This window comes from Trichosurus vulpecula, chromosome 8 (genome assembly GCF_011100635.1).
Source record: "Trichosurus vulpecula isolate mTriVul1 chromosome 8, mTriVul1.pri, whole genome shotgun sequence".
NCBI lineage: Eukaryota > Metazoa > Chordata > Mammalia > Diprotodontia > Phalangeridae > Trichosurus > Trichosurus vulpecula.
The window spans coordinates 194,218,148-194,244,840 of record NC_050580.1 but is presented as its reverse complement, the minus strand read 5'-3'; the positions used below and the strand labels follow the sequence as shown (position 1 = coordinate 194,244,840).

At 44.7% G+C, this 26,693-nt stretch overlaps 1 protein-coding gene across 2 annotated transcripts in view; it reads left to right on the top strand.

The window, feature by feature from the left end:
- Positions 1-403: 403 nt before the first annotated feature.
- PLCB2 (phospholipase C beta 2) overlaps positions 404-26,693 on the top strand; it is a 41,404-nt gene continuing 15,114 nt past the window's right edge. Inside the window, exons 1-18 of one of the 2 annotated variants that reach the window (XM_036735422.1) lie at positions 404-746; positions 9,536-9,613; positions 10,914-10,982; positions 11,826-11,966; positions 12,537-12,616; positions 12,842-12,895; positions 13,008-13,083; positions 18,045-18,145; positions 18,567-18,733; positions 19,032-19,178; positions 20,616-20,773; positions 20,996-21,078; positions 21,924-22,008; positions 22,528-22,693; positions 23,576-23,682; positions 23,936-24,032; positions 25,841-25,925; positions 26,061-26,185. In XM_036735422.1, coding sequence (XP_036591317.1) covers positions 663-746; positions 9,536-9,613; positions 10,914-10,982; positions 11,826-11,966; positions 12,537-12,616; positions 12,842-12,895; positions 13,008-13,083; positions 18,045-18,145; positions 18,567-18,733; positions 19,032-19,178; positions 20,616-20,773; positions 20,996-21,078; positions 21,924-22,008; positions 22,528-22,693; positions 23,576-23,682; positions 23,936-24,032; positions 25,841-25,925; positions 26,061-26,185 — 1,903 coding nt within the window. In that variant the 5' untranslated portion in view covers positions 404-662. Of the gene's footprint in view, positions 747-9,535; positions 9,614-10,913; positions 10,983-11,825; positions 11,967-12,536; positions 12,617-12,841; positions 12,896-13,007; positions 13,084-18,044; positions 18,146-18,566; positions 18,734-19,031; positions 19,179-20,615; positions 20,774-20,995; positions 21,079-21,923; positions 22,009-22,527; positions 22,706-23,575; positions 23,683-23,935; positions 24,033-25,840; positions 25,926-26,060; positions 26,186-26,693 lie in introns of both variants that reach the window. The other variant, XM_036735421.1, reaches the window with a different exon arrangement.

The following is a 26,693-nucleotide window of genomic DNA, read 5'->3' as shown; positions in this document are numbered from 1 at the left end:
AGTCACAGGGCCTTGGTTACATCCCTGCCACTTACTATCTGGAGTGATCTTGGACAAGTCACCTTACCACCCTAGGCCTCAGTTTCTTTATCTATAAAGCAAGAGGGTTGTACAAGATGGCCTCTGAGGTCCCTTCCAATTCTCAATATATGATCCTAGGATCCTAGGATGTCTCCTGTGCTTTTAACCTGGGTGACACCACTTTCTGTTCTTCTGTTATACCAGCATTCTTTCTCTCTGAGGGTCTCGCTGAGCCCTTTTGGGGGATCCTGAATCTAGCACTCCCAATCTAACTCTGTTGCTTTAGGACGATAGAGAAGTAGGAGAAGGAAGTCCTGAGGCAGGAAGTGCTGGGGGTGGGGGCTAGGGGTGAGGGAGAAGGAAATTATGGCCTCCCCAACAGTAAAGTCTTCCTAGACCAGACAGTGCTTCTCCTGCAACCTGTCAATGTGCACAGGTGCTTGGGCAGCCACTGATTTGCAATGCAGATAAATACCTGGCTGCTGCCCCCAAACTTCGTGGATCTTATAAGAGGGTGTTGACTTCCGGACTGGGCTACTTGGGGCGAGAGCATCATGTGAGACCGGCTTGATTCTGCTCTGCCTCCTGCCCACCCACTGGCCCGCACTGCCCTCCTCGTCCAAGCTACCTGCTCTGGCAGCATGTCTCTGCTCAATCCAGTTCTGCTGCCCCCTGAGGTGAAGACCTATCTCACCCGAGGAGAGCGCTTCATCAAATGGGATGATGTGAGTGGGGTAACAGAGCGGGGGGCGCCTGAATTTTGGGAGGAAGCCGGTGGCGGGGCTATTTCTTAGCAACCTACTGAGGTCAGGTTGTGAGGGGAGATTGTCTAGGCATGGTAGGGGGAGATCAGTGAATCGAATCTGGCTTCTACCCACCCTTTGGGGCTGAGGGCTTCATCGGAGGCAAAGTGTGGGGCATGCCCGTGGGTGTAAATGTGTTCCCCTCACCTGCAGATTCATCTCTTTGTGTCATTGGGTTGTAGCTGTATCCATATTGTGAGCACGCATATTTGAAAACATGTACAGGTCTTTGTGTGATTCTCTCTCTGTGCTCGTGGGTGGGTGTGGTCCAGAGGGCATCTCAATCTATCAATCATCTAGCACTTAGTGAGTGTCTGCTAGGTGCCAGGCACTGTGTGAGGGGCAGGGGATACAAAGACAGAATCAATATTCCTGCCTACAAGGAGCTTATATTCCGATGGTATGGATGGGTATGCATACCTGAACATGTGTATGACCACTCTATGGCAGTTACTGGAGAGGCAAGACCAGTCTCTATTAGTGATGTCAAAATATTTACCCATCTCTTCCCATTGTCAACTGGCAGAGGAAGGATTATTCTCTGATTGGGGGTTGAATTAGGGTGGAGGACAGCAGGGAGGAGTACAGGGAAAGGAATAAGCATTTAGATAGTCCCTATTATATGCCAGGAACTGGCATATAATCCCCATTTCATAGTTCAGGAAACTGGGGTGGAGAGAGGTTAAATGACTTGTCCAGGGTCACATAGCTAGTAAATGTCTGAAGCTGGATTTGAACTCAGGTCTTTCTGACTCTGTGTATCTACAGAAGAAGTTTGAGATCCAGAGTCAGGCAGGGAGGTAGGGGCAGAGCTGTAATGGAATCCCATTTCTCTGTCTCCCAGTCTCTTGTTCAGGATTCCCTTTCTACCCCTCCTGTTCAGTGGTCCTCTGGCTAGGATTCTGGCCCTCTGTCTCTTCCTCTTCCAGGGTAGGGGGGCGCTGGGACCAGTGAGCATGGGCTGCAAAGAGATGCTTGGCCTTACTCAGCTCCCTCAGGCTGGTAGAGGAAGAGAGCAGATAGGGTGAGATCATGGAAGACCCCCTGGGTCCCCGGGGAGTAGGAGGCCTTCTTGCACCCAGAGCCCTCCATGCTGTCACAGCTAGTAAAGGGGAGAATAGAGCTATCTGATCATGCTTTTCTTTGCTTCAGGGCTCAGCTTTCTTAAGTTTGTCCGATCAGCCCTGAAAGGAGAATTTTCTTCATTACCTACATGACACACCAACTGAGGCTTCAGTCCACTAGTGACTCTACAATGTATGCCTGATTCTTCATGTCCCCTAACCTGCTGTCTCCCTATGATCTGTCCCCTCCCCAACCCCCTAAAACGTCTTAGGGCCACTAAAAAGAAAACCAGGAACTGTTCTCTGAGGAAGCAGTGGGAGGAAGAAGAGATGTGAGGGTGGCTGCAAGGTCTGGGGAGCTGGAAGGGTGTGGAAGGATCAGACATGAGCAAGGGTGCCAGGGTGGACCCAAGAAATCCTCTCTCCAAGGGAAGTTCTTCCTGACTCTCTGGAAGTCAAAGCTATGCACCAAACTCCCTGAGTCCCCTGAATCTTAGGGGAAAAGAAGAGAAGGCCTAGCTAGGGTGGCTTTTCTAGACCTTGGAATGCAGATCAGTTGTTCTTGGGAAGAAGCTTCCTTCCTGGTGATGGGCCTCTGATGGCATAAGGTCACAGGATCAAAGTAGCCAGAAGGACATTTGAGGTCCTTTAGGTCAACTCCAACATATAATATATTATAGAATCATAGATTTAGAGTTGAAAGGAACCTATAATTTCATCTAATTCAACTCCTGCATTTTATAAATACAGAAACTGAGGACCAGACAGGTTGGGTCCTGCCAAAGTCACATGGATAGTTAGTGGCCTGAGACCCAAGACCAGAGTTCTTTTGTCTGCACCAAGTTGTCACCTGTCAACAAGAATGCTGACCTATCAGACAAGAAGTCTGGGGCATTGGGCCTCTCCAGTTAGTATGGCTCTGAATGAGAGTGAGTCTGGTCTCTTTGGTGACAGGCCTTGGCCCCTGAGGTATGGGAATAAGGGAGGGGATAGGGATTTTTTTTTTGGTGGAGGAAAAAGGAGAAGCACCATTGAGTAGGAGGAGGTGGTAGGGGTTTCCAGGAATCAGGCAAAAGAAGTGAAGCAGGTCCAAAGTGAAAGGTGAAGTAGTCTTTTAGTGCTTCTGGGAGAGTGTATAACTAACCAGGCTGAGGTCAAGAAAAAGGGACTTCTGAATTCCTTGTCAAGTTAACGCCTCGGTGAATCCTCCCCCACCCCCCACCCCCAGCTCTCTAGAGGTTAAAGTAGCTAATGGCCCTGACCTGTGAATTCAGCAAAGAAACATTTATCAAGCACTTACTTCATTTAGGGCACTATGCTAGTCGACAGGCATACAATAAGGCAAAAGACACATTCCTTCTTCGGGAGGCATTGTTGGTATAGTGGGAAGAGCATTAGATTTGGAGTCCAGGGACCTGGGTCCAAATCTTAGCTCTGCCACTTACTACAATTGTCTCATCCACATCCAGGACAGGGGCACAGTGCCCCCGTAAGCTGGAAAATCCATGTAAAATTTTTTGGCTGGCCCTTTGTACCAGAGAAGAAATCTGATTTTTTTTCTTTTTCCTTTATGGGGTGTTTACAGTACCGTATTGTAAAATTTGGGTCGTTTTTGGTCATAGGCTCTGTGTCAATTTGCTGGCCTTCGTGTGTCATCTATGACTTCCCCAGAACTCCCAAAAAATTCCCATTTAATTTCTTATGCCGACCAGAGATATATAGAAACCTCAATGCACAAAGTCGAGATGTGGAAGGGATAAGTGTACTTGTGGGCCTTGGGCAAGTCACTTAGCTTTTTCTTGGACTCAGTTTTCTTATGGGTAAAATGAGGGAGGTGGGATTAGATGTCCTTCTTGCTCCAAATCTATGATTATATGATTCCCTCAAGTAGCTTACAGTGTAGCTGGTAAGACAGGACTTTCATGAAAAGATAGCTAAAATATGCAAGGTATAATAGGAGGCAAATGAGTGACAGAAACAATAATTATAACAACTAGCATTTGCATAATGCTTTAAGTTTTGCAAAGCACTTTACAAATATTATCTCATTTTATTTGCATGCAAATAGTAGTGATTTGTTTCCTCGCTGCCCATGCTTATTCCCTCAATTTCTTTTTCTTATCTTATTGCTATGGATGTTTAGAACTTTATTAAATAATAGTGATGACAGTGAACATCCTTGCTTTATCCTGGATCATCTTGGAAAGGCCTCAACTGTTTTACCATTACAGATAAAGCTAGTTTGTTTTTGTTTTCCACAGTTTTTTAAAAAAATCATATTAAGGAAAGGTTCATTGATTCCTATGTTTTCTAGTGTTTTTTTTTAAAACAAAATTGTCTGTTATATTGTGTCAACAGCTTTTCCATATTTATTGTTTTTGTTATTAATATAGCCCATTATATCTATCATTTTCTTAATGTTGAACCAACCCTGAACACAATCATAGTGAATTACCTTGTGAAAACATCATTCACTGACAGTAGCCTTTTTGTTAATATTTTATTCCATGTTTTTACATCAATATTCATTAGAAATATTGGTCTATATGGTTTTTATTCTCTGTTTTGACTCTCCTGGGTTAGGTATTAGGACTGCATTGTTTCATAGATGCCATCTTTTTTTTTTCCTATTTTTGAAACAATTCACATAGCATTGGGGTTAGCTGTTTTTGGAGTGATTGATAGAATTTGTTGGTAAATCCATCTGAGCCTGAGTTTTTTTTCTTTGGGGGTTCATTCATAGCTTGTTAAATTACTTTTTCTGAGACTGGGGTGTTCTGCACTTGGAATCAGGAAGACTCATCTTCCTGAGTTAGAATCCAGCCTCAGACACTTACTAGCTGTGTGAGCCCGGGGAAAGTCGCCTAACCCTGTTTGCCTCAGTTTCCTCATCTGTAAAATGGGCTGGAGATGGGAATGGCAAACCACTTCATTATCTTTGCTAAGAAAACCAACCCAAATGGGGTCACAAAGAGTTAGACACAACTGAACGACAATGAAAATAAAAATTCCTTGTTCTGTTAATTCATGTATTTTATATTTTTTGTGGGTATTTATTTGTTCATTTAAGTTAGCTGTTTTTATTCTGGGATATTCTGGTTTAAGCTCATTTGCCTAGGCTTACTTTCCAGCTAATCGGGAAGCCTCCTAAATACTGTTGGGTTTTTGTTGCCCCACATACATTATTAATCATTTCCCCATCTTGATTTCCCTTTCCTCTACCCCTTTTTCCAAAATGGTTTTGTGTAGGAAATAAAGTGAATTTAAGGATCACAGGGTCTCAGAGTTAGAACTGACCTTGTAGGCCTCTGGTCCAACATATACCTGAACAGGAATCCCCTCTACAGTGTCTCCAACAAATGACCATCCAGACCTCTAGTGAAGGGGGCTGGGAATTCACTCTCATCTAAGAGATGAGACATTCCACTTTTGGACAGCTCAAATTGTTAGCAAGTTTTCTCTTATATCAAAGCTGAAACCTTTATTTTTGCCACTTTGCCCGAAGTGTGAGTACAATCAGTTTTCCCTATCTCCTTGAAAATAGGTTACAGCACACAAAGTCAAGTCAAGAAGCATTTATTAAGCACCTACTATGTGCCAGGTACTGTGTTAAGCTCTGGAAATACAAGGAAAGGTAAACGCTCTTCTAGAGAGGTTTTGTTCTGAAGGAGCTCACTAGCTATAGGGGGAGACAACATGCAAACAACCATGTACCGACAGGATACACTGAAGAATATTTCTGAAAGAAGGTACTAGGGGATCAGACAAGGCTGTTTGTGGGAGACAGCCAGTGAAGATGCCTTGAGTGAGGAAATGGAGCATTATTTGAGAGAGGAACAGCAAAGAAGGCCAGTTACGTGGGCTCAGAGTATGTGTGGAGGGCAGTGAGGTGTAAGAAGATTGTAAAAGCAGTGAGAGGAATGAAAGACCCCCCAGAGACAGAGTTTCTGGGTAATTAACAATTTGTTCATTAGGCTGGCCAGCAGCCAATAAATTGGTGGTCAGTGGTTTCTCTCAGTAACCAAAGACCCCCAATGAGGGGCTACGTGGGCTTTAGCTCCTCCTGCCAAGGACGGGGCTCGATCATCAGACTCAGCAGCCTCCAGCATTCTAGAGAGAGGAATTCATCTCCATCTAGACCTTGCTGGTTAGTTTTCTCCTTCATGAGCGGGGCCACCCTAAATTCCAATGGAGGGGTACAAGGACGGGAGCTCCCTTCCCCAGGGTAAGAATTCTCTCAGATTCGGTTCTGTTTAGACTCTAAACAGAAGTCAGGTCTCCTAACAGAGTGGAGTCCTGTCCAAGATTGAAGAGCACGTTCCTTGAGGGCTAGAAATAATCTCATCACTCACTCATGTCCTTCAGAGACATTGAAAGAGCAGGGCCTTAATGAGGAAAGAGAAGGAGAAAGAAGCCTGGATTCCAATTTAATAATTGGCTTTTAATATAATGGTATAATAATAATTTCTCTCAGGAGGAAGGCATCAGATTATGAGGGGCTATCAAAGCCAAATAGAGAATTTTACATTTGATCTTGGAGATAATAGGGGGGATGATGTAGTCTTTCATGGAGTGCTAGAAGACTTCAGAGGAGGGAAAGTTCTCTCTAGGCTGGGATGGTCAAAGAATACTTCAGGGAGGAGGTGGGGTTGGAACTGGACCTCGAAGAAAGAATGGGGCTTAGAAAACTTCAGGATGGCATATAGAAAATTGAATGCTGGACTTGGGACCAGGAAGACCTCAGTTCAAATCCTCCAATCGTCACTGCCTAGTTGTTGTCGTTAGACTTTCATTTTCAAAGAGGACCAACGACATCATGAGTAACATCTTGACTTGGGAATGAATTGGATTTCATGGAGGCAGAGTTACACAAGTCATCAGTCTTACTCTCTCTTTCTGACAAGACAAAAGTCAAGACCATTGGCGATGGCTCAAGATGCAGTGGATGACCTTGGTGTAGATGCTTGACTGAGCTCCACAGCGCCTACTAGCTGTATGACTAGAAAAGTCACTTAGCCTAGCTGGGGCTTCCTTTCCTCATCTGTAAAATGGGAGAGGTAATACTTGTAATACCTACTTTCCAAGGCTGTGAGTTTTATTTTGCAAACTTGGAAGTGTTCTATATACATATATATGTCATCAGTGTTCTATATATGTATAATAATAAATAAAATAAATATAATATATTATATATAATAACTATAACATACTATATTATAAATAAATAAATAAAAAGCTAACATCTATATAGTTCTCGCTATGTGCCAGGTCCTGTGCTAAGCGCTTTACAATTCTTATCTCATTTGATCCTCACAACTCTGGAAGTGCAACTAGGCACTATTACTATCCCCACTTTACAGAGGAAGAAACTGAAACGTGTGTGTATATATGTATATATGTATGTGTGTATATACATATATGTGTCTGATTGTCTATTATATGAGAATAATACAAGCAAAGATGTGGAGGTGGGAATGTATGTGGCATATTTGTTTGACATTTAAATGGGCCAAGAAGGTTTACTTTATCGTGGGAGATAAGGTTAGAAAAATAAGGGCAAGACTGAAGAGGATTATGGGTGTCAAGTTATGGGAATTTACTCCAGTGGTTTCCAAACTTTTTTGATGATATATCCCTATCAATTAAAAAAAATTATGCATGAAGACACCATATATGTTTATTCACCTATTTATAAATTATATATTTATATATAACATATTATATATTATTTATATATAATATTTAACATGATGTATACTATAACTCTATATATTATTTATATGATACATAACATTATACATAATATACAACATATTGTTTATATATATAATATAGAGCATATAATATAATGCTACATATCATTTATATATAATACATAACATTCTATTTTATTTATATATAATATATAACATGTATATTATGCTGCTATATTACTTATATAATATATATGACATATCATATACAACATATTGTTTATTCATAATATAGAGCATATGATATAATGCCACATATTATTTATATATGAAATATAGCATTATATATAATTGATATTATATAACATTATACATTTATATTTCATATATTTCATTTATTTATTTATTTATTTATTCGTTCATTCATTTATTTATTTATAGGGAGTTGCCTCTGGAGTCAAGTTCGATTGCTGACATACACTAACTTTGTGAGCCTGGGCATTTTACCTCTCTGAGTCCCAGGAAGCTCTCTAGGACCATAAGTCAAAGAGGAGTTGCAAATCTGCATTGGTAGAGGGAGGTTCCTCATTCATCATTCTCTAGGTGAGGAAACGGCTCCCACCGAGGCAGATTTGCAACTACAGCAATGAAATCCCGGGTCTGGCTCCTATCCCTATTCCTATTTGTGTTCTATAGTAATAATAATCATGCACATTATAAAACTCACACGAAAATAGAAATTTAAAAGGATGAGAGGAAGATGAAATCGTATTTGATTATCGAATCAATAGGGAGCAACTGGAGTGTATCGAGTAGGAGAATGAATTGGCCGACCTGAGATTTGGGAATGTCAGTTTAGCTTCCTCGTGGAGGATAGGCTAGAGCTGGGGAAACCTGGAGGCAAGGAGACCAGCTAGGGGGCTATTGTAATAGATTTGGGCCTGATGGGAATGGGGGGTAGTGAAGGAGGAGTCAAGAGTGACCCTGAGAGGTTGCTAACCTGGGAGACTAGAAGTATGACCATATCCTGGACCAAAATAGGCACGTTCAGGAGAGGGATGTATGTAAGTGGGATATTTACAATGCAGTTCACAAATCTCTTCATGCCTGCTTATCTTTTGCAACCCATTCTTTTTCACCTGAAAGGAAAAGGGCATGGAGGAGGGCCCTTACTCATTAATTACTACCCTGGAGTATAGAACCCACCTCCTGAGGGGCACCTGCCAGAGACAAGAATTGATCTGGGGACAGGGTTTGGGGATGATGAGGGTTGGGGAGGGGAAAAGGGATTTTGTTTGTGAAGCTGCTGTGGATGCTTGGGTAATGCTTAGGGGAGAGAGTGTCCAACAGAAAATGGTTATCGGCAGTGTCAAGAGCTGCAGAGAGACCTGGACAGATGAGGATCTTTTGAGAAAAGGCCATGAGATGTGGCAATTAGGGGACCATTAGTAACTGGAGAAAACAGTCTCAGGTGAATGATGAAGTCCAAAGCCAGACTGCAGAGGGATTAGGAAATAGAAGACAAAAATTGTAGGTGCCAAGGCAGACAGCTTTCTCAATGAATTTAGCTGAGAAAAGGAGGAGAGATATAGTACTATAGCCAGAGGGTATGGTCAGATCAGGTGAAGTTTTTTAAGGATGAGATAGATGCAGCAGTGTTTATGGGCAGCAGGGAAGGAGCCAGTGGATAAAGAGATTAAATGAAAATGGAGAATCTCTCATCTGAAGAGAAAAAGGAGGGTTGATTCTGTTAGAGAAGACAGAATGGGATCAAGAGTGCGTAGAAAGGGGTTTACCTGGGCAAGGAAAGGACTCTTTTTATGAGACAGCTGGAGCCAAGAACAAAGCTCATGGTGCCTTGAAGCAATCAGCTTGGTCTAAGAAAGGGGCGAAGGAGAAAGTGGGCCCGGGGAGGGGAGGGAGGAAGATGGGTGCTGAGCTCCTTTCTCTACAGGAGACCTCAGCGGCATCCCCCGTCATCCTTCGAGTGGATCCCAACGGCTATTACTTGTACTGGACATATCAAAGCAAGGTAACTCTTTCCCTCTGCTTTGGCATACAACCTCAAGCTTATCTGACAGGAGAGAGAAGATGGTCTCTGGGATACTTCAAAGAGGCGAGAAGTCCCAGAGAGAGCTAAGCTAACGAAGGTTGAACTCTCCGAGTCCCCCACTGGAACAAGAAGAAAAGGACTGCCTGGCCCCTGCCTCTGGGCAGAGCTGGAGTCTAGGCCCAGAGGCAATGCCCAGATGATCAGCTCTGAACAGGGAGTCAGGGTTTCACTTCCTCTCAAAGAACAGCTGGAAAACTCCAGCACCCTCCTACCCCCGCAACCACCCAGTCACTCTACACACACACACACACACACACACACACTCCCTGAGGCTTCACATCTCTTCTGTCTAGTTGCTGCACACACACACACACACACAATCCCTGAGGCCTCACATCTCTTCTGTCTAGTTACTGCACACACACACACACACACACACACACTCCCTGAGGCTTCATATCTCTTCTGTCTAGTTGTTGCACACACACATACACACACAATCCCTGAGGCCTCACATCTCTTCTGTCTAGTTGTTGCACGAACACACACACGCACGCATGCACGCACGCACGCACACGCACACTCCCTGAGGCTTCACAGCTCTTCTGTCTAGTTGCTGCCACTGCCTGGACCCCTAGCATCCTGGGGAAGGAGAGGACTGGGTTTGGGGTGATCTGACAAACAAAGTTCTGGGAAAACCTCAAGTTCACAAAGGGAAGGTCTGAGCCAAGCTCCACCAGGATGACTGAAGGGAGGAAAAGAGAAGCCAGGACAGAGTCCAGATATCCAAGGGGTGGCTGTCCTTCCTTAGGTCCCCACACAGGTCAAACAGTAAGATTTTAGAGTTGGAAGAGGCAATAAAAATCATTTAGAGTATGAGCCCCTCATTTTACGGAAGAGGAAGCTGAAGGTAACCCTTTATTGACAGAGCTTGGGTCAGATCCTATATCTTCTAACCCCTCAGTCAGAGTTCTGCCCTTTAGTCAGCTCTAAAGGGAAGAAAGGAGGAGTGGGGCAAGACAGGACTGGTCAAATGGCTATTAAGAAGAGGAAAAGGGAAGAAATCCAGAGCCAGGAGGGCTGTTCCATGGTCCACTCTAACCACACCATCTTTTTCTAGGAATAAAAGGGGGTTGGACATCTATAGTCAAACTTGCCTTACCTAGAGGGTGTACTTGGACAGATCATTTTTAGGGGCTTTGATGACTCAACTCTCTCATCTTTACTCTGCCTCACTCCTTTCTATCTCTATCTTCTTCTCAAACTTGGATTATCCTAGGAGATGGAGTTCCTGGACATCACCAGCATTCGGGACACTCGGTTTGGAAAGTTTGCTAAGATGCCCAAGGTAAATAGGGCTGTGTGGGTCCTGCTAGAGCTAGAGAGGAGGAAGGGAAGGGCCCAAAGCTAAGGTACAGAGAAGAAACTGACCCAAGGGCATAGAACAAGGGGTGGGTGGGAAGCAGACCCTGCAGCATGATGGGACTGAGATACCTGAATACTGAGCAAGAAGGGAATTTCCCTGGCTAGAATCAGGGGCTAAAGGGATATATTCTCTGCTGTCTATACAATTCTTGGGTCCTTGGCCTTTCCTCAAGCCTTTGGGGAGAAGCTGTCCTCTCTTTCATCCCCCCCCCCAAAACGGACAAGGAGCTAGGAGAGAAGTTAAGGGAGGAAAAAGAGGTGGATAGTTTTGTCTAGAGTCCATCTCTGCAAACCATCCTGTCTCTGGAGCTCCCCAGACTTGACCAGGGTCCCCCGGTTGCTGCCTATATAAGGCTGCACTTACATTAATAGGAACCCTTGCTTGGGCTATGCAGGTGAGGTTGGTAGGGAAATTTGGGGGAGGGGGAGCAGCAGTGAGCTTGGTCCCCAGGGACTGGGAAACAGGACTCCCAAAGGTAGCCTGACATCCTGGGTAAGCCTCTCCCACAATGGATGCCTCAGCTCTCCCTTCCCTCCTCCCTTTTGATAATGAAGGAGACAACAGGAGATGCTTCTCCTGTTGGGGTGTGTTGTTTGGGGCCTCCCCAGAACTGGGCATGATGTCTCCTGTGGATGAAATCCTTGACAGAGGAGGAGCTGAGAATGGCATGTTGCTCAAGTTGGGGTGGGGGACAGTCTCCTAGCTTGTTCCCTCCCTCACTACTGCCCCTACCCTTCAAACCCCTCCTGAATGGGGCTGTTGCAGACCCAGAAACTTCGGGAGGTTTTCAACTTGGATTTCCCTGACAATACCTTCCTGCTGAAGACGCTGACTGTGGTGTCTGGCCCAGACATGGTGGACCTGACCTTCCATAACTTTGTCTCCTACAAAGAGAATGTCAGCAAGGTGTGTGTGTGAGAGAGAGGGGGGTGGGGTTGGGGCAGGAAGGAGAGTTTTGAGAAGTGGTGAGAAGGGGCAGCTAGGTGATGAAGTGGATAAAGTTCTAGCCCTGTAGCCAGGAAGACTGAGTTCAAGTCCAGCCTTAGACACTTATTAGCTGTGTGACCCTGGCCAAGTCACTTAACCCCAATTGCCTAAAAAAAAAGTGGTGAGGAAAGGTCTAAGGATACAGTATATTGGCTCATAGGCAGGGAGGGGAGCCTGCCATCTCTAGGATAGGTAATCCTAGGGGTGGGGAACCTGTGGCCTTCTAGGTCCTTGGATATGGCCTTTTGACTGAGTCCAAATTTTACAGAACAAATCCTTTTATTAAGGGGATTTGTTCTGTGAAGTTTGGAGTCTGTCAAAGGATGGCACTTGAGGACCTAGAGGGCCACATGTGCCTTGAAGCCACAGGTTCTCCACCCCTAGTGAGAGCCCTTGGCCTCAGATCAGAGGAAAATTCATAGGAAGGAGCATCCCACTGGGATTATGATGGGTCCTGGACCCTGATCTCTCACCTTTTGCCTCTCCTAGGACTGGGCAGAAGATGTTCTGGCCTTGGCTAAGAACCCATTAGCAGCTAATGCCCCCCGGAGCAGGTTCCTGGATAAGATGTGAGTGATTCTCTCCTTCCTTTTCCTGCTGTTTATAATCACTCCCACTTTCCCCACCAGGCTTTTGCTGCTAAGTCTCTGGGGAATGTGTGTGTGTGTGTGTGTTTTGTGTGTGTGTGTGTGTGTGTGTGTGTGTGTGTGTGTGTGTGTGTGTGTTGGGGGAGGGAGAGGAGGAAGAAAGGACAAGGAACCGGGACCTCACAGCTTAATTTCTTCTCACCCCAGCCTAGTAAAGCTCAAGATGCAGCTCAATCCAGAAGGAAAGATCCCCGTGAAGAAGTGAGTGCAAGAAATTCCCATCACCCTCTTGGTCTGGCACCTCCCCCCTCCCTCCTCCTTCTCCTGACCCCTTCCCCAATATGTGCCATTCTCCTGCCTCTTCCCCCTTCAGTTTTTTTCAGATGTTTCCTGCAGACCGGAAACGAGTGGAGGCTGCCCTCAGTGCCTGTCACCTCCCCAAGGGCAAAGTGAGTATGAACTTCCCTCCCCATAGCATCCTCATCTCCTCTTGCCCTCCCCCCAGGTGGCTCCCCCTGGGTCAGTGGACTCCTCAAATTGAGAAGCCTATGGAGGAGCGCCAGAGTCAACTTTCTTTATGTAAATGTATGTAAATTGTCTTTATTTCTTTATGTAAATTTATATTTACATATCCTCATCTTCCTTTACCAAGTCTCAGGTCTCATTTCTTGTAAATAATAATACAATGATAATTTTAAAAGATAGCGCTTTAAAATTTGTAATGCACTTTCCATGTTATCTTGTTTGATCCTCACAACAACCCTGTGGGATAGATGCTATCATTAATCCCATGTACAGGTGAAGAAACTGAGGCCGAAAGAATTCAGGGCTTCCTGACTCCAGCTCGATAATCTATCCTTCCTACCCATGTTCCCTTTTATATAGAGATGACCCTCCCATTCCTACCATCATGAAGGAACATGCTTTGAGTTATGTTTTCAGGTGGTGGAGGTGGCAGAGAAGGATCTAGGAATCAAAGTCCAGCTGACTGGGGTTTGTTAGTCCTTACTTATCTGCGTGATAAGAGGACTTGGTCCAGATTAGTGATGTCAGACTCAAAGAGAAACAGAGTGGGGGAGGGCACTACACCGCACACAAGGATCCCTGTGGACCACATATTGACTTAAAAAACCACATGTGTTTACATATTTCTTTATTTATTAATAAGTCAACACACTTAGATGAGATAGGAATTACATTTTAATCTGGTTCAGGCTGCATAGGGGAGTATTTGATGGCTCTGGTCTAGATCAAAGTGTGATCCTCAAAGTGTGGTCAGAGGCTTCTGGGGTCCTCCAGGCACTTTTAAGGAGTTCACAAGGCCAAACTATTTTCATGATACTAAGGCTCCTGGTGGCTCGGTGGATAGAGCACTAGGCTGGGAGTCAGGAAGACCTGAGTTCAAATCTAGCCTCAGACACTTCCTAGCTGTGTGAACTTGGGCAAGTTGTTAACCTCTGTTTGCCTTAATCTGCTGGAGAGGGAAACGTCAAACCACCGCAGTATCTTTGTCAAGAAAATCCCATGGACAGCTATCGTCCATGGGGCCACAAAGTTTGGGCAGCTAGGTGGTGAAGTGGCCTGGACAGAATGTTGGGCCTGGAGTCAGGAAGACTTGAGTTCAAATCGGGCCTCAGACACTTAGTAGCTGTGTGACTCTGGGCAAGTAACTTAACCCTTTTTGCCTCAGTTTTTTCATCTGTAAAATGAGCTGGAGAAGGAAATGCCAAGAAATCTTTGCCAAGAAACCCCCAAAAAGGATCCTGAAGAGCCAAATACATTTGAACAACAGAGACATTTTAATTTCTTGTATGCTAAATACCAATAGATATAACCCACATAAACAAAAGCCTTTTTTTCAAGTAGGTAAAGAGACCAGAAATTTTGAGAATTACCAGTCTAGACAATCTCTTAGGTCTCTTCCAGCTCTTTTTAAATTTTTTTTAATTTTTTTGGATTGAACCCATGATTTCCCTGGTATAGGAAACACTTGATGAAGGAACTCCCTTCACCAATATAGATCTGCAACTACTCTGAAATGTCCATTCTCTGTATTTGTGTCCCCAGAGCCTGGCACATAGTAGGTATTTAATAAGTACTTACTGATTGAATGATGTTAGGGAGTAACAGCTGAGAGGTTCTTGATGAGATAAAGTGACTTCTTCACTGCTAGAATGCCACAAGCAGAATTTGAACTCAGATCTCCCTGATCCTGAAAATGGTCTGCCATGCCACCTCTCAAAACTCTCATGTTCTACAATTCTGTATGGAATCGCTGTTGGGAACCTGCTGGTGTTCTCTTTGTGTTAAAAACTACAAGGGAATCTCACTACTGCAGCCAACACCAAGGAGATTCCTAATAGAGGAGGCCCTGATGCATGAATGTGATGTCAGAAAATGTGGGTTCTTGGGTTTATTTTGAGTCTAATTTGCTATGTGAGTGGGTCAGGGGAAAAAGAACTGGATTTGGAGTCAGAATGACTTGAGTTCTAATCAGGGATGTGCTGGGAAATGTTTACTAACCGGCTGTCCTGGGAAAAATGTGCACACGACAAACTTTGAAGTTTATTCCACATTATTAATATTTCCTCCATCACTTTCTCAAGTTCAGACAATCGACAAAACAATGGATGAAACCCTGATTTGTAGCATTTGCCAATTTTCTTTTTTTTAAATTATTTATTTATTTATTTTTAGTTTACCACACATGGTTCTACATAATTTTGAGTTCCAGATTTTCTCCCCTCCCTCCCCCCTCCCTCCCCAAGATGGCATGGAATCTCATATAACTACCATGTATAACTTCGCATTGAATTAATTTATACACTAGTCAAGTTGTGGAGAAGAATTATGACCAATGGAATGAATCATGAAAAAGATTTGCCAATTTTCTGAGGTATAAATACTCATATTGAAAATTTAACAATCAGCTTCCTAAAACAGGTTTTAACTAGCTCCAGTAAACCCCTGGTTCTAATCTTGGTTTTGTCACTTACTACCTGTTATGACTGGGAAAATCACAACAACTCTGAGTTTCAACTCGAATTCTCTCAAAAATGGGAAGATTAGTTGATTTTCAACATTTCCTTCCAACTCTTTTCCTTGGGGCAGGGGGGACAGGGCAATTGGGGCTAAGTGACTTGCCCAAGTCACACAGCTAGGGTCCTCCATGACTTCAGGGCCAGTACTCTACTCACTGTGCCACCTAGCTACCCCTTCCTTCTGACTCTTAAAATACTCTGATCCTAAGTCATTTTGCCTACACTGGCTTTAGTCTCCACAGCTAGAAAACTCACTTTGCAGGGTTTGGATGCCTCTAGGCTTGTGTTGGACCCCTTCTTGTTGGCCTGATCACCATGAACCTTGAACAGGTCTCTGTCCAAAGTGCTCAGTACCATTTCTGACTTGGTGTGGCCTTGCTGAGCAGGTTCAAGCTTCTAGGACCCTGATGGAAATGTTCTCTGTAGTAGATAGAAGCCCTGGCCTTGCCTGGTAGGACAACACTGGTACCTGGCTTCCTCTCCCTAGCTCACCCCTCAGCTGCTGCTTGACTCCTTGGTTGGTTTACAAGTGACAGAGGGAAGCTCAAGCTGAAGCTTTCCTAACCACCAAACCCAGCCAGGGAGCCACTGTCCCCCTTTCCTATGGGCCAGCCATCACCTCAGGACATTGGACTGGGCTTTGGCCTGTCTGGATCTGCTCCTTGCAGAGTCCTGTCCTGCAAGTGACTCTCCCCAGACAGAAAAGTCTCCCTTCCTGATTTGTGTCTGCCCTCCCATCTACATGACACAGTAGATAGAGCCTAGGAACTGGAGTAAGGAAGGCCTGAGTTCAAATCGAACCTGAGATACTTACTAAGTTGGGTGACCTTGGGCAAGTCACTTAACCTCTCTCAGCCTCAGTTTCCCCATCTGTAAAATGGGGACAATAACAACATCCATCTCCCAAGGTTGTTGTGAGGATCAAATGAGATAATTGTAAGATGCTTAGCACAGTCCCTGGCACTTAATAAATGCTTGTTCCCTTGCCTTGCATGTGTAGAGACTCTAAATACCCATTGAAATTGGAATTGAGAGAATATTCTCAAAAGCATTTTGGGAAGGTTGACCTCAGAGAAGATATATAAGAAGACACTTCCCTCCCCACCCTGCCTGCTGCCGATGTGCAGAGGTGGGGATCCACAGATGTGGAACATTGACATATCTTTTACGTATTAATTAGTTTTGTTGAACATTTTTTTTCTCTTCCCTTTTTTTTCTTTAAAAAATTATTTGTACTTGGGATGTCTCTCTGGGCAAGAGGAAGGAAAAGAATCTATGTGAAGCAAAACCAAAAAGAAGTCAATAAAAATCTATTTTAAAAAAGTACTTTTGAGAAATACGAATAATACTATATGGATTATTATTGCCTTTATTTTTATTCTATAGAAGCTAGCATAGAGCCTCGAATGTAATAGGTGCTTAATAGCTGTTTGTTAATTGATTGAAAATAGAAGCCTCTTCATCCTCTAACCTCAATTAGTCCCTGGGGTTGGGTACATCTTTACTGCACTGATCAGGGGTGGGGGGTGGGTTCTTTCTGTCTTTAAAAAAATTTTTTTTATTCATTTTAAGCTTAAAGACAAAAAGACAAAAAAAAAAAACATTTCCACACACACAACACAACACAAAGAGAGGATTCAATTGTTTTCAAAGCTACCCTGTTTTTCTGTGCTTCCTTCTGAGTTTTCTTTTGTTCTCTGCTATGTGGTTTTAAATTTTTTTCTCCCTTCTTCCCTATCCCACACTAGGGAAGGCCATGATTAGACACAAATGTGTGTGCGTGTGTGTGTGTGTGTGTGTGTGTGTGTGTGTGTGTGTGTGTGTGTGTGTAAAACCATACTACACTATACTTCTATTTATCAGTTCTTTCTCTGGAGGTGGATAGCATCTTCCTTCATGGGTCCTTCACACTTGATTTGAATATTTATAATACTCAGAATAACTTAGTCATTCACAATTATCCTTCAAACAATATTGCTGTTGCTGTATACAACATTGTCTTGTCTCTGCTCATTTCATTCTTCACTATTTTCTGCAAGTCTTTCTATGTTTTTCTAAAATTAATCCGCTCACCATTTCTAATAGCACAGTAGTATTCCATCACAATTACATAACACAACTTGTTTAGCCCTTCCTCAATTGATGGGCTTCCCCTCAATTTCCAGCTCTTTGCCACCACAAAGAAAGTTGCTGTAAATATTTTAGAACATATAAGGTCTTTTCCTTTTTCCCTGATCACCTTGGGAAACATACCTACTAGTGGTATTGCTGGGTCAATAACTCTCTGGGCTTCTGCAGGTTTCCAAAGGGGAGGAATTGGTAGAGAGTTTGCTGATAACCTACTTGTCTCCTCCTCTTCCCAACCCTAGAATGATTCCATCAACCCTGAGGATTTCCCTGAGCCTGTCTACAGGAGTTTTCTCATGAATCTATGTCCTCGACCTGAAATTGATGAAATCTTCACCTCTCAGTGAGTTTCCTGGGCATGGGTCTAGGTCACAGGGGTGGGGAACCTGCAGCCTCAAGGCCACATGTGTCCTTCTAGGTCCTTGGGTACAGCCTTTTGATAGAGTCCAAGTTTTACCAAACAAATCCTTTTACTAAGGGGATTTGTTCTGTGAAGTTTGGATTCTGTCAAAGGGCTGTACATGAGGACCTGGAGGGCCACATGTGGCCTTGAGGCCGAAGGTTCCCCACCCCTGCAGGACATGGTTTATGGGAGAAGGGTCAGACTCAGCTGGGATCAGGAGATTGGGCTATTAGAAACAGGATCAGCAGGCTCTGGCCTTCTATGGTAGCTATCACTGCACTGGATCAGGAGCTTATTAGAGTCATCCCAGAATCCCTGGAGATCATGAATCTAAGATTTTTCTTCCCCACTTGGACTGCAGCCATTCCAAAGCAAAACCTTACATGACCAAGGAGCATCTGACCAAGTTCATTAACCAAAAACAGCGGGATGCCCGACTCAACTCCTTACTCTTCCCACCAGCCCGACCTGACCAAGTACAATGCCTCATTGAAAAGTATGAGCCGAGTGGCATCAACATCCAGAGGGGTGAGGCTCCAAACCTTTACCTACAACTTTTTTTTTTTTACCCTAAGCTCTCTTTTTATCCCCTTATACTCCACATCTCTAGGTTTCCAACTCTATTTTCCTTCCATCTTGTGGCTCTAGGCACTATTCCAGTGCATTCTCTTTGAGCTATCTGACCCATTCCCCTCCCTCCCTAACTCAGCGAGATCTTCTGGTATCCTCTTTTTTGTCTAGCAGTGAGGAGCAAACCTTAGCATCCTGTCTCCCTGCCCCTGCTCCTACGCATTCCCTCCAATAATGGCACCTCTTTCTTCCTCAGGTCAGCTATCCCCAGAGGGGATGGTTTGGTTCCTATGTGGTCCTGAGAACAGCATAGTGGCCCAAGACAAGCTGATACTGCACCAGGACATGAGTCAGCCTCTGAATCACTACTTCATCAACTCTTCCCACAACACCTACCTGACAGGTGAGGTTCCTTCCCGCAGAGCAAGGAGATTTTGATAGCTCTCCTAAAACTATAGTGAAGTGAATGGGCTTTGCCCTGGGGTGTTACATTCAGAAGGTATTTTAGCAGTGGAAAATGATACCCCCCCACCCCATCCCAGCCATGTACACACACACATACATTTACTTATACACAGTCACTTACCTCAAATGAAGAGCACTTGCTCCAGGCACAAAAAGATTGCTAGTTATGGCTCTGCTTCAACAGGGTCAATTCATCTGCCCACCCTGGGACTTTACCTCCATCTTTGACCTTTGACTGAGAATCTCATCCCTTAGTAACATTTCCCATCCTCTTTGTCACATTCTACCTCAAAAGGTTAAGGATGGCTGCCTGAGGGTAGGATGCATTATCATAAACTGGAAGTGGAATCTTGGTGCAGTAGATGGGGCACTGAACTTAGTGTCAGGATAGACCTCAGTTCAGATCCCATCTCAGACAATAAGATTCTGTCCTTTTTAAAATATATTTTGTTCTTTGGTCTGTGCTAAATACTAAAAATGTGATAAAATTTTAAAAAATTAAATCAAAATTTAATTAAATTTAAAAAATAAATGAAAGTGACTCTGACAGTCAGTTCAGATCCCATCTCAGACAATAAGATTTTGTCCTTTTAAAAATGTATTCTGCTCGGGGCAGCTAGGTGGTGCGGTGAGTAGAGCATTGGCCCTGGAGTCAGGAGGACCTGAGTTCAAATCTGGCCTCACACACTTGACACACTTACTAACTGTGTCACCTTGGGCAAGTCACTTAACCCCAATTGCCCTGCCTTCCCCCCTCTAAAAAAAAAAAGAAAAAGAAAAAAGTAAAATATATTCTGCTCTTTGTTCTGTTTTAAATACTAAAAGTGTGGTAAAATTAAAAAAAAATTAAATTAAAAAAATTAAAATGACTCTGACAGTCAGTTCAAATCCCATCTCAGACAATAAGATTCTGTCCTTTTTAAAATATATTCTGCTATAGAGGGGAGGGCTGACTGGGGAACAGGGCAACCAGAATATAAGCCATCTTGGAGTGGGGGGGAGGGTAGAAATGGGGAGAAAATTTGTAATTCAAAATGTTGTGAAAATCAATGCTGAAAACCAAATATGTTAAATAAATAAATTGCATTTAAAAATGGTAAAAAAAATATATTCTGCTCTTTGGTCTGTTTTAAATACTAAAAGCATTATAAAATAAAAAATAAAAATTGAATTAAATTTAAAAAATAAATAAAAGTGACTCTGACAGTTCAGAGCACTAGGAGAGACTCAGATACTTAGTAGCTGTGTGACACCTCTCTGTGCCTCAGTTTCCTCATCTTTAAAATGAAGGGAATAGATAGATTTGATGGACTTTCAGCTTTAAAAATCTGTCTGGCCTTAACCCTGAGTGATCCTATCCCATCCCTTTGTCTAGCTGGCCAGTTCTCAGGACCCTCTTCCTCAGAGATGTACAGACAGGTCTTGCTCTCTGGCTGCCGCTGCGTGGAGCTTGATTGCTGGAAGGGGAAGCCTCCTGAGGAAGAGCCCATCATCACCCATGGTTTCACCATGACCACAGACATTTTATTCAAGGTGGGATGATTGGGAGGGAGAAGGAGAATCAGAGATCTGGGAAGGGGCTGAATCACTAGGACTAAGATCTGGGAGGGTTCAGAGAAGAACTGAGATCTAGAACTTTAAGGAAAGGTAGCCTGGTGGAGGGGTAGGAAGGAGTAGATTATGGGGTGGGAGGGGAAAGGGTCTCTGTGAAGGGCATCCCTGGAGTTCTGATCACCACACATTCCCCTCCTCCAGGATGCAGTGGAGGCCATTGCTGAGAGTGCCTTCAAAACTTCACTCTACCCTGTCATCCTGTCCTTTGAAAACCACGTAGACTCGTGAGTATCCTCCCTGTATCCCCAACCTCTCACCTCCATCCCCGACCTCCCACTTCTATTTCCAGCCTCCTTGGAGCTCACTTCAGTTTCCTCAAGACCCCATAAGCTCCCATAAGTCCCTAGTCCCTGTCATCCAGGCCTCTCTGCAGCCTTTGGACCAACCTATCCTGGTGATTTAATGGGAGGGGAGAGGCAGAGAGAGGAAATGGCACAGTGGAACATCTCCTTCTCCATGAGATTAGGTGGGAGATGAGATGGGGCCTCTCTCTGAGGTCCATAGGCCACTTACTGTTCCCCTCATTCTTTTTGCTGTTTTTTTTTTTTACTCTTAATTTTTTTAATTTAATTTTTTCAATTAAAAAGCATTTTTTCCCCTCCTACCCTCTTCCTTGGGAAAACAAAAGCAGAAAAAGAAAAACAAAGACCTTGGAACAAATATGCATAGTCAAGCAAAACAATTTCTCACATTGGCCATGTCAAAAATGTACACCTCATTCTTCATCCTGAGTCCATCAATTCTCATGTTGGGTGGCAAAATTTTCAGAAGGTAGGCAGCATATTTTATCCTTTGGACAAAGGGCTGGTCACTGCATTGATTAAAGTTCTTAAACTCATTGCAGTTGTCTTTAAAATGTTATTTTCTAAATTGTTCTGGTTTTGCTCGCTTCACTCTGGGTCAGTTCATATAAATCTTCTCAGATTTTTCAGAAGCCATCCCTTTTATCATTTCTTACAGCAAAATAGTACTCCATTACATTCCTATTATGCCATAATTTGTTGTGCCATTGCCCAATTGATGGGCGCTCCTTTCCTTTTACTCTTACCTTACAACCTATTCCTTGCAGGCCCCGACAACAGGCCAAGATGGCAGAGTACTGCCGGACCATATTTGGGGACATGCTTCTTACCGAGCCCCTGGACAGGTTTCCTGTAAGTAGCATGCAGTCCTTGAGAATAGAGATGGCTTCGTTCTTTATATTTGTATCAACAGCACATATAAAAGTACTTGGCACATAGTAGGCACTTAATGAATGCTTACTGATCAGCTGATTATGGTAGGGTAGGAGAGCAATTAGGAGAGTAGATCATGGTTGATTACAAGATGCCTGAGCTCTGTAGGAGAAGTTGGGGTTTGGATCCTGTTCATATGCTTCAGAGGAGATTAGCTAGCTTAGGTGAGATAGCATTTATGTAGTTTTAAGATTTGCAAATATTATCTCCTTTTATCCTTATAACAACCCTGGGAGGTAGGTGCTATTATTATCCCCTTTTTACAAATGAGGAAACTGAGGCACACAGAAGGCAAGTGATTTTGCCCAAGGTCATACAGCTAGTCTGTACGCGAGGCTGGATTTGAAGTCAGATCTGCCTGATTCCAGGTCTAGTGTTCGATCCTAGGGGAGGATAGGTGACACTTAGCTCTGACCCTCTCCTCTCCACATCCCTCAGGTGAAGCCGGGGGTCCCCCTCCCCAGTCCCCAGGACCTTCTGGGCAAGATACTCATCAAGAATAAGAAGAATCAGTCCCCAGCTCCCGCTCCACCCAAGAAGGAACCGTGTGAGGAGACAGAGGGCTTCAGCCAGCCCAGCCCAGCCGCGGGCGAGGACGCCAGAGGTGAGGACACAGGTGAGAAGAGCACAGGTGAGAACACAGGTGAGAACAGAGGTGAGAACACAGGTGAGAAGAACACAGGTGAGAACAGAGGTGAGAAGAACATAGGTGAGGACACAGGTGAGAACAGAGGTGAGAAGAACACAGGTGAGGACACAGGTGAGAACAGAGGTGAGAACAGAGGTGAGAAGAACACAGGTGAGAACACAGGTGAGAACAGAGGTGAGAAGAACACAGGTGAGAACGCAGGTGAGAACACAGGTGAGAAGAACAGAGGTGAGAAGAACACAGGTGAGGATGCAGGTGAGAACACAGGTGAGAACACAGGTGAGAACAGAGGTAAGAAGAACACAAGTGAGAACACAGGTGAGAAGAACACAGGTGAGAAGGCCTAAAAGGGCGGGCTGGATCATTGGGCCTGGAATAGGAGGATACGGAGGGATAGGAGGGTGGTGGAGGGGAATTCAGAAACAGGACGGACTGGTCTCTGTCTTTGGCAAATGGGGGTCTATTCTGGGGCAATGAGTATTAGGAAATGAAATTGTTGTTAATCCAGGCGGGGTGAGGGGGGTGAGTTTCCCCAAAGAAGACACTGATGAAGTTATGATGGGAAGGCACTGGCATATTAGTAGAGGAAGCCCTAAATTTGGAATCTGGAAGATCTCAGTACAAGGTCTTGGTACAAGTCTTGCCTCCAGAGCATGCTTGCTTTATGACCTTGGGCCCGTCATTAAGCCTCTTTGAACTCCAGTTTTCTGATCTGTAAAATGGACTGGATCATGGCCACTCCCTCAGGTTGTCAGTGAGGGCCAAATGAGATCATGTAGGTATAGCTCTTCGCAAATCCTAAAGTCCTATGTAAAATGTAAGATATTCTTATAACAGTGTGGGTTGGTGAAGAAGAGGCTGAGTTGGAGGAAGAGGAAGAAGAAGAAGAGGAAGAATCGGGTAACCTGGATGAAGAGGAAATAAAGAAGATGCAGTCAGATGAGGTATGGATGAGAAGGTAGCAGAAAGGCACGCCCCTCTCCCCAACTGACCCAGAGGCTATTTGTTCTTCTGGCTCCTCCCTAGGACCCCTGTGCTTCCAACTTCCAGGCAGTAGAGTCTGGACAGGTGAGACAGGGGTTTCAGGACAACTGAGTTCTATAGGCCTGGATCTTTGCTTCCTGTGAGCCCTCCCTGTCCCCTTCTTAGCTTGCTATCCCCTCTCTGTATCTCCCTCCAATCCCTGTCTTTTCACAGGGCACAGCTGGCCTGGAGGTGACAGCATATGAAGAGATGTCTAGTCTGGTCAACTACATCCAGCCCACCAAGTTCATCTCCTTCGAGTTCTCCTCCCGTGAGAGACAGTGGGATAGGGCTGGGGATTCAGGGAAATGGGAGAGAAGGGCTTTGAGAGGGAGAGATGGCGGGAGAGGGAGAGGCCCCTGGGATAGAAGAGCAGGGGAGTGTTTGGGGTGGGAGGAAAACCACAGGGAGGGACACTGTGTCAAGGGACGCAGAGATCATGCTTGGGAGCATTCTCCACCTTCCTTTTCGTTTGCCCAATGGCCATGCCCAGTACTATCCATAAATGCTCGGTCTGTGAAGTTCCGTAAGAAACTTAACTGAGTGACAATCACTGATCCCTCTGCCTCTCCTCCCCAGAGTCCCCTTGGCTAATCTAGATGGCTTCGGCAGCTTCCCAGCATCAGGATAGGCCCTATTTATTAAAAAGAAAAATCACCCACTTCTAGGCCTTGAATATAATCCATATAGGTTTTGCTGAGGAAATAGGACCACAGCAAGACTCCTTTAGGGACTGATGATGCTAGACCAAACCTCCAGGTCTTCTGCTGATTTCCTTTTTTTTTTGGAGGGGGGAAGGCAAAGCAAATGGGGTTATGTGACTTGCTCAAGGTCACACAACTAGTGTCAAGTGTCTGAGGCCGGATTTGAACTCAGGTCCTCCTGACTCGAGGGTCGGGTGCTGTATTCACTGTTCCACCTAGCTGCCTCTTCTGCTGACTTTCTGAGGTACTTTGATCCCCGAAAGGAGAGAGGAGCCAAGGCAGCCTGCATGGGGACATCTACATGCACGCATACCCTGTCCCTCCTGTGTATACCCACACATATATAAACATACACTTTCCCAACAGGGCACAGGATCATAGGATAGGGATAACGGCAATAATCAAAACCACCATATTAAAGGTTGGCAAAGCACTATGTAAATGTCTTCTCATTCGATCCTCGCAACACCCCTGGGAGGTTGGTGTTATCATGCCCACTTTACAGAGGAGGAAACTGAGGCTAAAAGATATTAAGTGACTTACCTCAGGTCTCACAGTTAGTAAATGTTTGTGGCAGGATTCAAACGCAAGTCTTTCAGCCCTTAGCACAGTGCCTAACACGTAGTAGGTGCCTAATAAATGCCCATTGACACGATTTGACTTGGCATCTTGACTCCAGGTTTGGCGGTCTATCCGCTATGTGGCCTAGCAGCTGGAAGGGAACTAAAAAGAAACCATTTGTTGGCACACGGAGGCAGTGAGTCAGTGCAATGGATAGCGCACTGGGACTGGAGTCAGGAAGACCTGAGTTCATCTAGCCTCAGAGATGCCTACTAGCTGCGTGATCCTGGTCAAGTCACTTAACCTCTGTCTGACTCAGTTTCCTCAGCTGTAAAATGGAGTTCATAGTTGTACTTGCCTTCTAGGCTTGTTTGAGGATCCAATGTGATCATATTTGTAGCGCAGTGCTTGGCACTTAGCTGGCCATTAATAAACGCTCATCCCTTTCCTTATTCCCTCCCAATTTAATAATTGGCTCAGGTTGCCACTTCCCTCCATTTTCATAGGATCGTAGCTAGAACGAGACCATAGAGGCCATCTCTTCCAACCCATTCATTTTACAGAGTGGGGGAGATGGGGCCCAGAGAGGTCAAGGTGACTTGCTCGACTTGATCCAGATAATAAATAAGTGTATGAATTGGGATTCAAACCAAACCCACGTCCCTTTACCACGGTGCCTCCAGGCCTGGGGGGTTAGGGGCACAGCTAGCAGAACAAGGCAGTCACACGCCAGCCAGAGGGGCCCTGAGGTGTAGGCTTTCAGTAGGGAGCCAGGGGCCAAAGGAACCTGCTATCAATTTCTTTCCCACCCCAGAGAAGAATCGGAGTTACGTCATCTCTTCCTTCACGGAGTTGAAGGCCTATGACCTACTCACCAAGTCCCCTGTGCAGTTTGTAGAGTATCCTTGAAGTTACAGATGGCGGCGGGGGGGGGGGGGGGGGGGGAGAGGGGGGGAGGTCTCTGCGGGAGAGGAGGGCCAGGGCTCTGGTTGGGGTCACTCTGACTGCTGGCCAGGATCCTATACACAGGACAGCTACAATAAGCGTCAGATGAGTCGCATCTACCCCAAAGGCACCCGAATGGACTCGTCTAACTACTCTCCCCAGATGTTTTGGAATGCAGGCTGTCAAATGGTTGCCCTCAATTTCCAGACTATGGGTGGGTACAGATCCTAGATGCTCATCGCATGGGCAATTCTTTACCCACCACCCACCACCATCTTCTTTCTCCTCTCTCCTCCACCCCCAGCTTTAGCCTATACCCATGTCCCTATCCTGTTTGTAGTGATTATCTACATACGTAGTTTTTGAGGGATGGGGTATGTGGGTGTGGGTGTTCGTGTTTAATCGTGAGTGAGTCTGTGTCTATACTTACGTTGGTTCATGTTTGTGTGTGTGTGCTCGTGTTTGGGGCTGTATCTGGGTATACCTACTTCTCTCCTACCTGTTTTGTGATTCTTCTTTTCCTGCCCCAACCCTATCAAAGGCTGAACCTCATGCCCAAAACTGTCCTTGCCCCATCTTGGGTCCTGTGCCTGTGGCCCTTCTTTTAAGGAGAAGGAGTAGGGGAGTAACTTACTGGTGTGTGTCACTGTTTCCCATCATTCCCTCCTCCCCTCTGAGGAAGAAAGGACAGAAACACATTGCAATGGAGAGAGGCAGGGTCA